The 10,743-nt window shown below is 35.4% G+C and overlaps 1 protein-coding gene across 1 annotated transcript; it reads left to right on the top strand.

Annotated features, from left to right (window-relative positions):
- Window positions 1-231: 231 nt before the first annotated feature.
- On the top strand, window positions 232-2,288 carry LOC118045221 (outer envelope pore protein 24A, chloroplastic). The gene is made up of 3 exons (XM_035053805.2): window positions 232-509; window positions 838-1,197; window positions 1,986-2,288. The coding sequence occupies exons 1-3, from the start codon at window positions 312-314 to the stop codon at window positions 2,064-2,066; spliced, it is 639 nt and encodes a 212-aa protein (XP_034909696.1). The 5' UTR covers window positions 232-311; the 3' UTR covers window positions 2,067-2,288.
- Window positions 2,289-10,743: the final 8,455 nt, after the last annotated feature.

Here is a 10,743-nt window from a genome sequence, read left to right as displayed (position 1 = left end):
TTAATTTTAAAATAATCTAGCTTACAACGCTGTAGGGGTGCTTTAATGTGTTTGAAACAGTAGTGAATATTATTTTTTAAAATATTTTTTATTTAAAAATATATTAAAATAATTTTTTTAATTTATATTTACATCTAAATAATCTAAATATGTGAGAAAAAAAATATTAAATTGTTCTATGATAAAATATTAATTGTTTATAAAACAAATTAATAATGATTCATCGCTGCGCTTTCAAATCCTTACCAACCACCGGTTTAAATTGGAGGCACCGATAATCCTCTCTCCTTGTCTTTCTCGTTTTCCACGAAATGAAGGCGTCTTTAAAGGGCAAGTATGATAATGACAAAAGCAGCACCGCTGCTACAGTCGCCTTCAACGCCGGCGATGTTAAGCTCCGGGCTTCCATAACTGACGCCACAGTCGTCAACGGCCCTAGCTTAAACGGCCTGGCTTTGGCTGTCGAGAAACCTGGCTTCTTCATAATTGACTACAACGTTCCGAAAAAGGTAACTCCTCTTTGCTTTTATATTCGGTTAAAGTCTATTATGTGGCTGTTAATTTTGTAGGAAACTTGAATTGAAAAGACTATTGTATTACTTCAAGTTTGGCTTCATTTTAGTTTGTTTCCTGATTGATTCATCAGTAGCCAAAGAGGGATTAGGATTTTTGAATTTCTAATTCAAGGGTTTTTTTAAGAGTCTAGGGCTTCAGTTGATAATTTGTAACATTTTTTCCCCTGTAGCTGTGAAATTAAGGAAATTTAAAGAAAACTTGAATTTTAGTAGAATTTAGTAACTAACATTGACTTGATTTTCACTTGGTCTTGTGTTGCAGGATTTTAGGTTTCAGTTTATGAACTCAGTTAAGGTTGTGGACAAGCCCTTGAATTTGACATACATTCATTGTAGAGGGGATAACCGGACTATTTTGGATGGGACTCTTGTGGTTGATTCAGCGAACAAGATATCTGCTAATTATATGCTCGGTACAGAGAATTGCAAGTTGAAGTATACCTATGTGCATGGAGGACTGACTTCGTTCGAGCAATGTTATGATTTTGCAAAGAATTCATGGGATTTTGCCGGATCTCGAAAGGTTTACGGTGATGATGTGTTCAGGGCTGTGTATCAAACGTCAAGCAAGAATCTGGGCTTGGAGTGGTCAAGGAATTCAAAGCTGAATGGGAATTTCAAGGTAAACACATGATTGTCATTTGTATGCTTTTTGGCTAGTTGCTGGATTTTGGTTCTAAATTAACAAATTAAATAAGGAAAATCAAGAAATAGAAATAGAAAACAGCACTAGTTGAGTTTACCACAGGTTCTCATTCTATTTGATAGTAACTGTATGAGACTCGTAATGGAGTTGAGCATAAATTTAGCAAACTAGTACATGCTTTAGGAATTTGATCCTCCATTAAACTGGACAAGATTACAGTTTTGGATTTTAAAGGTTCTAGTTCATTGACGGGAACTGTTTTTCTAGTGTGTTCATGGCCTCACATGCTGTACATCCATTTTATAGCTCCTAGATGCATCTTATTGATTCTGTAACACAAGCATGTTTGTTTTTTCTAGGTTTTCAATTGAACTATAACTGAGCTTGTTCTGGTTTTGCAGAGAGCGTAGTTGTATTTTAGTTACATTTTTCAATCATGAAAAGACCCTTGCATGATTGTGTACATTTGAAGAGAAATCTGAACCAATGGATTGAGAGTTTTCAATAAAACACCTCGACTTTTATGGCTTGAAGTAATACATGTCTGGGATTGCGTATGATATCAGAAAATGGGTGATTGCATAACTTTCAGATATTTGGATGCTAGATTGATGCTTGCTGCTTAATTTTATTCGGTGGTTGTAGTGTGCCTTGACCTGTCTGGATAAGCCTCTTTAAGCATTTCTAGGATTCCAAAACCTTCTAAATTTCATGTATTTTAATTCAAAAATGATTTTCTAATCTTTGTTCCTTCTTTATCTCAGGTTTCTGCATCCATCAATTTGGCCGAGGAGTCAAAAATGCCAAAATTAACTGCTGAGAGCACATGGAACTTTGAGATGTGATGCATTTCATCAGTATTCTTTCCTGGTTGTAACATTTACCGGTTGTTTTGACAAACAACGCCACTTTTGGTTGTGCCCATGGTTGCTTTAAGCTTATTTTTGTCCTTGAATATTGTCTATAATTATAAATTGAACTGATCACCTGGCCAGGGGCAGCTCTGTGGGTTTGTCAAACTGTTAAATCTCTCTTTTGAAACATGTGTGCGGTCGCTTTTATTGCCATATCTTGTATCGTATGTATGCTTAGCTTTTACAAGGGAAGGAAGATTGATGGTGAGGTTAGTAACATGGAATGCATATATTTTCCATAGTTGGGATATGTAAGATTGAGTCTCCTTTGTGGGAGCTATGGAAACGCTGAGGGGTTAATGCTTGGATAGTTGCTCTTGGGTTTTTTTAGCTCCGCGTAATCTTACCCCAAACTTGCTTGCAAGTTCAGGTGTCCTTTGTCCAAGGCATGGCTAGTTATGTTGATAGAAAAAATAGAGTTTTGAATAATAGTGTATATTTTTTATTATTATTAACGTGAGTATCCGGGCCAGTTTGCGTGTACCTTGACTAATTCTATGGGCCCTAAAGTTAACAATTATGTAAGCTTTCTATGGCATTGAGGTTTGTAAAAGTTGAACTGGTGATCTTTAGGGAGTAAATTTAAGGCCTGACTAGTTAAGCTACACCTTTCAGGATTTATAAGAGAGTATTCTTGAGTTCATGTCACGAATCTTATTAGACAAGTTTTGGACTTTTCGGATCATGGAAGAACCGAGCATTGAATGAAACTAAGCAGGTTATTGATGAAACGGTATGGTGCTGTTATTAGTATAATTTTGAAACCCGACTCGGTCAAGTGACCGGATCACGGTTCAGATGGGTTGACTAAAATGAACAGGGACATCAAATTTAACTTAAGCGGAACAATAACAAAATTAACAGCAAATTGGTGAGCATTAACAGAAGCAGAAGTAAACGAACATGGACAACAGAGGGCATAAGCAATAACAACTAATTGCAGAAGCAGAAACAAAAGCAGAACGAATGAAATATTCACAACAATATTCATAACAATAGTCACAACAAAGTTCAGGTCTTTGACCATTTGAAGTCGCAGAAAAATAAAAGAACAGAGAAAATGAGATACATACCTGTGGAGCTGCAAGCTTGCTAGTTCAAAGCAAATTTGCTAGTTCAAAGCAAATGGGTCAATAAAGGGAAGAATCAATGCCACTATTATACTATATCAAAGCTCTCCTACAAGTTCAACAAAGGGAAGATTATTTAAAAGATGTTTCAATTTGATACAGAGGATAGTGAAAGAAGAAAGAAACAAGTAACACTTATCTAACCTTATTCTCAGATTTGAAACGGCGATCAAGGATTCAAGAGTCTTTTGCTTGTTTGCTCTTCTTCGCGACTGAAATGGGTTTGAAGATTTCTTGAAATTAATTAGGTCTTCTCACTTCTGTGTTCGTTCCTCTGCTCTTCTCGTTTTGGCCTTTTAAAAGTAAAAGGCCAAAACGATGTTGTTTCGGTCATGAGTATATATAAAAAAATAAACCTGGCTTTCAGCCGGGTTTAACCGGTCCGTCTGGGTCCCAGGTCGACTCTCTGGGTCGATCGGGTCTGACCAGGCCAATTCTCAGCCTGTTAAAAGGCCAAAACGATGTTGTTTCGGTCATGAGTATATATAAAAAAATAAACCTGGGTCTCAGCCGGGTTTAACCGGTCCGTCTGGGTCCCAGGTCGACTCTCTAGGTCAATCGGGTCTGACCAGGCCAATTCCCAGCCTGTTGTTTCTTAGACCCGGGTTGGCTGGGTCCCGGGTCAACCCTCTGGGTCGAGCTGGGTTTTAAAACACTAGTTATTAGGATACTTTCCTATTCCTACAGTCGTCCATCTAGAAAGCATCAGTAGATGCTTTGGGGTCCTATTTTTCTTGTTAAACGGCATTGGTTTACTGAGAAACTAGCATTTTTTGTAGGAAAATGACCTAATCTATTTCTCACATGTTTTTATATTCTTAATCGAGTTAAATATATCTTTATAACATTACTGATTTTTAAATTTATCATTCCATTGACACTTTTAATTCTTAAATTAATTCAATCAGTCATACATATAATTTAAATATTATTAGTGTAAACTAATTGGTCACCCTTGGAGAATTGATTTTCTAAACTTAATTAAATATGGGTTTCTTTTTGTTATTGGAGATCAAAGTTTGGGTTAAGAGGGTGATGACTAGTTATTTTATTTTATTTTATTTAATGGTAAAGCTGTAATATTTAATAGTTAATATAATAACTATCAATGGAATGAAGTAAAGCCTTTTATTGTGGCTATTATCCTAAATGACGTTCACATACATGTTACAACAGTAGTATAAAGTAACGTGTGCTAAAGGAATGAAGAGATATATCAAAAGAAAGAGAATGGCGGGAAAAACTACTATAATTAGTTGATGTATGGAAGCATTTAACACATAAGAATAAAAGTACTTAAAGAACATAACATATTCAATTAAAATTAGTTAGCTAGTTGGTATGATAATATAAATATGACAGACGATGTTAATGAGAAAACAAGCTTAATGAAGTAATGTTTTTGTAACTTGTAGAATTCTCTTTCTTCTTCTCTCATCTCTTCTGACTTTGAATCTCATTCTATACCTTTAGATCTTTGTTTAGATTTAGTTATTAACAAATTAGTATCGGAGTCTTGAATCAAAGGTCAATTATTAAGAGGGGAATATATAATGGTGGAAAGCAATAAAGTTAGAGCTCCAGAGGAGCATGATGGGTAATTGGATGAAAGAATTCAAGTTCTTCAACAAGAACCGCAAGATTCCACAGCTGACAACAAGAGACAATGGCAAGAACAAACTAAGTGGAATGAACAACTATTTGCGCAAATGGATACCCTTATGGCTAGCGTTCAAATTTTCATGGCTGGAAAAGAAGCCGAGAAGGATGACAAGAATCAAACCAATACCTGGAGAGCGATTTATCTTTAGCAGAATCACATTCAAGATGAAATTATAGGCAACAATGAGAATCATTAAAGGGTGGAAATAATTTCACTATACTTGGAGGGTAAGGCAGAAGTGCGGTCCAAAGGACTCTTGATAGGAGATCATAATCTATCGTGTGTGGTCCTACACCATATAATAAGGGGCCCACCATATCAAATTTCAAGAGACAGCATGACTGCCTCTTTGAATTAAAAATAGGTCTGTCATTGTAGTGGCATAATTAATTAGAGTAAAACAGAACAGAGAAAGGAGAAAAAAAAGAAAAGGTGGCAGCTAAACGATTTATCGCTATTTTTTATTTTCTAGCTTGTTAACCTTTGGATCGGGCTGAGATTTTGACAGCAGCTTCTAGACACAATACTCTTCATTATGGACAGTTGGATCAAAGATTGGTGGTGTATAAGCTGGTTGTTTTGTCAAACACCGGGGCTATCAGTGTTGTGATTTTTTCTCAAATATTTCTCCCTTAATCTTGCCGTATTTCAAGAATAGATTGCTCTTGATGATATACATGTTGTAACCCTTAGTTAAATATGAGGAAGAACAATTGTGAACCCAATATTAGTTAATAGTGGAAGTTTTTAAATGGATTATGGTCCGATGGTTTTTCTCGCATCGAGTTTTCCACATAAAAAATCTTAATGTTGATTTGTGTGATTATTTACATTATCTTATTGATTGTTTGATCCTAATTTTGATTGCACAAAGAGGGAAAAAAGATTGGGACTTGTGAATTGTGATTTGGAAAAAAAATTGGTTTCCCGTTGTTCCTGGTTTTCCCAACAAAGTGGTATTAGAGCACTGGTTGTGTAGATTGAATTTCTTATGCAGTTAAAATGGAAAAGGAAGATTCGAGCATGATAAAGCTCACTTCCTCCAATTATTTTCTATGGAAAACAATGATGGAGGATCACTTATATTGTAATGATTTGACTTTGCCACTTGAATGTAAGGGAATAAAGCATGATGAAATGGATGATGCAAAATGGAATGAGCTTAATAGAAAGGCTACCACTAATGTTAGAAAATGGTTGTCTTCTAAGTCCATTAATCATATTTCTCAAGAACATAACTACTATGCAGTTTGGAAGATGTTGGAAGAAACTTTTGCTAAGGAGAGTGCACAAAACAAGGTTTTTGTAATTAGAAAGACCTTGTGCATTTGAAGTACAAGAGATGGTGAAGATGCTTTAGTGCATACAAATGAATTCTAAGGGTTCCTGAATCAGCTGCCATTGATGAATCTTGAGTTAGCCGATGAGATACAAACATTAATCCTATAGAGTTCATTGCCAGATAGTTGAGAGACTTTGGTGGTGTCACTTAGCAATTCTACTCTGAATGGAAAGATCACTTTGAAAACAGTGAAGGATAACATTCTCAATGAAGAGAATAGGAGGAAACAGACAAGCACTTATGAGTCTTATGCATTTGTTATATAAAGTTATGGGAGAAGTCAAATTAGGTTTTCTTACGGTAAGCAAGATAGAGAATCCGACAATAGAAAAGGCAAATGGAAGCCAAGAGGGATATCTTAGTCAAAGAAGGAAATTAAGTGTTATTATTGTGGCAAGCCTGAGTATATTAAAAAAGATTGTAGAAAGTATAAAAGAGATAAAAAGGGAAAAGATGAAGACAAGAATAAAGAGAATGGTTCAATTACAGTTGTATTTAATGGTGATGTTGCCATTGTTTATGATGATGGTTGTGTTAATCTTGTATGTCAAAATACCACTTGGATTGCAGATTCAGTAGCTTTTTACACATCCTACATTGCTGGTGACTGTTGCGATGTCGCGGTTGCACAAATTAATTACCCTAGCTTCAAACACAACACACAAGATAGTATAGAGCAAGCAAGGGGTCAATCCCACGAGGAAGATTTAGTTCAGATTTTTATGCTATACGTTATGCAATTTGGGGGGGTTGGATGTTATATAGGCTAAAGAAAAATAAAACAGAAAACTATCAAACAAAATTTAATAAAATCAAAAAATTATCAAGAGAACAAACCTTGGTCACAATCACACATCCACCTATAGAAATCAGAACTGATCCTTGAAACAAAATTCCAGTTTATATTTTGAATTTTTATCTTTTCTTAACGTTGGTTAATTAACGGATCCGCCGTATAACTAACCCTAACCAACAAATAATCACAGTGTCCGCACTAATGATTTAATCCAATGGCAGCCTTAAGATTTAGATAAATTCATTATCTTAACAACTAAGTTGTCTGCTTATGTTGCTTTGATCGAATGTTCTTCCTAAGATTAATAACGTAGATCCGCTACAATTATTAAACTTAGTTGCTTCACAAGTTCATATACCACAACTCCGGTCTTGATATCAAACTTAGCAATAAATTATCTATAATAATAACTTAGAGTCCGCTCTAGCAATTAAAATAAACAATCATAGGAAAAATAAGCATAGGAGAACAAACATATTCATCATATAAACTGAAAAGAAAAGGTAAAATAGATCTCACAGTTCTTGAAATCCGAAGGTTTCTGTGTCCTTGCAACCAAGAAAATGAGTTTAGCCTTGCATGTTTATTGAACAACTAATCAAAAAGATGGAAGAATGCATGATTTAGGGTTTCTTAGAGTAGGGGGGCGTTTTTCTCCTCTTGGGTGGCTGCCCCCCTTCTCTTCTCTTATTCTTTTTATATGCTAGGAAACCCTAATCTCTATTTTACAAAATAGTCATCCCTTAAGTAGACAATTTACATTTAAGTAGTTCAATAACTATTTTCCTAAAAAAGGAGAAATAGCTTTGCATGAAATCTTCAAGCTTTGACTTAGAGGAGCTACATTTCTGAAATAAAAACTTGGATGTCGGTTTAGATGCTTCGGAACGTAATCTGGACTCATTTCTTCACGAAACCTGTTTGCTGGCAGAATTCAATTGTCATCTTTGAAAAATCATATCTCCCTCATATGACATATTTTTTTTCTGTAATTTGGAGCGTTTATAGGCCTTTGAGTCAGGAATCCAAAACAATTGAGTTTGCATCAATTGGACTTTTGTAGCTCTAGATATTCAAGTCGGAATGACTGAAGGTCAACATTGGCAGATTGCGAGATTTGACTTTGAAAGCTGCGATTTCCATGCTCTTCCTTATTTTATTGTCTTGCCTTAGATTTCCAGAAAGGTATGGATGTTAGCTTTTTAATGCCACTAGAATCACTTCATTTCGACCTTTAGAGCTCACGTTCTGCACAAAACATCGACTGAACGTCAAATCTGCCAATTACCTTCAATTTACTCCTTTTTGCATCTTTCATCCAAAAGTGCCTTCAAAACATAAAACAAAGAATATCAAGGCATTTTATATATAAAACATAGGCAAAACACTAGTTAAATGTGGGTGAAACTATCGAATAATATGGTTGCATCAGTGACTATGGTCAACTTAGGATAGGAAATCAAGGGATTGCTAGTGTTGTGGGCATTGGAGACATTTGGTTAGTAACTAATATTGGGTTCTAGTTGCTACTCAAAGATGTTAGACATGTGCCCGATATGCGCTTACATTTGATCTCTATAGGTTCTCTTGATGAAGAAGGCTATCACAATTACTTTGGAGATGGTAAATGGAAGCTCTCTAGAAATTCTTTATTTGTTGCTAAAAGGAAGAAGATGGGTCTCTACATGTCACAAGCCAAGGTTCTCAAAGGGTAGGTGAATGTAATTGAAGATTGCTCTACTGATTTATGACATAAGCGGCTTGGACATTTGAGTAAGAAAGGCCTTGGCATCCTTGCCAAAAAGAACTACCTTCCATTAAAAGGTATGAACTTGAACAAATGTACTCATTATTTAGTTGGTAAACAACATAGAGTTGCATTTCAAAGATCACCTTCATATAGAAGATCACATGTTCTTAAGACTCCATAACAGAATGGAGTGGTTGAGAGAATGAACATAACCATTGTTGAAAGAATTAGATGCATGCTCTCTCATGTAAAGCCGCCTAAGTCTTTTTGGGGTGAAGCAATGAAGACTGCAGTTGCCATGATCAACCTTTCTCTATTAGTTCCTCTTGAATTTGATGTTCCAAATAGAGTATGGAAAGGAAATGATGTCTCTTATGCATACTTGAGAGTGTTTAGATGCAGAGCATTTGTACATGTTCCCAGGGATGAAAGGTTTAAGCTTGACAACAAGAAAAAATAGTGTGTTTTCTTAGGCTCTGAAGATGATGAGTTTGGCTATAGGTTATGGGGTCCAAAGGAGAAGAAAATTGTTAAAAGCAAAGATGTTATCTTCTTTAAAAATCAAACCATTGAAGACTTTGAATAGAAGGAGAAAACAGAGTCTACTATTTTTATTTCATTTAATCTGAATCCAAGACCTACTCCATAGTTACCTTTGATGCCTGCTAATCATGGAGGAGATTTGCAAAATAATGATAATAGTGATTTTTTTATTGAGCCATTTGTTGGTGATATTGATGTTATTCCTAAATTGGTTATGCAAGAATCTCCAAATGAGCCACAATTAAGAAGGTCAACTAGACCTTATCAACCTTCCACCAAATACTCTCCTTATAAATATGTGCTGGTTACTGATAGGGGAAAGCCAGAATGCTTTAATGAGGCTATGTCACATGAGAAGAAAAATGAGTGGTTGAAAGCAACAAGAATAGATGAAACCCTTGCATGAAAACCATACTTTTGAGTTAGTGAAGCTTTTTAAGGGTAAGAGAGCACTTAAGAACAAATGGTTGTTCAGGTTGAAAATTGATGAACATTGCTCATAACCAAGGTACAAGGCAAGATTGGTTGTGAAAGGTTTTGGTAAGAAGAAGGTATTGATTTTGAAGAAATTTTTTCACCTGTGGTCAAGATGTCTTCAATCCGAGTTGTGCTTGGTTTAGCTGCTAGTTTGAATCTTGACCTTGAGCAACTTGATGTTAAAACTGCCTTTTCTATAGTGATTTAGATAAAGAGATCTACATGGAGCAGCCTGAAGGGTTTGAAGCAAAAGGCAAAGAACAGTTAGTTTATAAGTTGAAAAAGAGTTTATATGGGTTAAAGCAAGCTCCAAGGCAGTGGTACAAGAAGTTTAATTATTTCATGGTGGATTATGGTTATCATAGGACCACTTCTAATCATTGTATATTTATGAAAAGGTTTCCAGATGGAAACTTTATTATTCTCTGTTGTATATGGATGATACGTTGATTGTTGGCTATGATGCTAAGAAGATTCAGATTTTGAAGGAAGAGTTAAGCAAGTCTTTTGCAATTAAAGACTTCAGACCGAAAAAATAGATTTTTGGCATGAAGATGACACGTGATAGGAAGAAAGAGAAACTTTGACTATCTCAGGAGAGATATGTTCAAAAGGTACTTGAAAGATTCAACATAACCAACTTCAAACCTGTTTGTTCTCCATTTGCAAGCCACTTTAAACTAAGTTCTCAGCAGTGTCTTTCAAGTGATGAAGAAAAAGATGAGATGAAAAAGGTTTCTTATGCATCTGCAGTTGGTAGCTTGATGTACGCTATGGTTTGCACAAGGCATGATATAACTTATGCAGTTGGTGTGGTTAGTTGATTCCTCTATAATCCTGATAAAGAACACTGCAATGGATACTCAGGTATCTTAAAGGTACTTCTAGTTTTAACTTATGTTTTAGA

This window comes from Populus alba, chromosome 14, assembly GCF_005239225.2.
Source record: "Populus alba chromosome 14, ASM523922v2, whole genome shotgun sequence".
Lineage (NCBI taxonomy): Eukaryota > Viridiplantae > Streptophyta > Magnoliopsida > Malpighiales > Salicaceae > Populus > Populus alba.
Note: the sequence above shows the minus strand (reverse complement) of the source record. Positions and strands in the feature narration are given on the sequence as shown.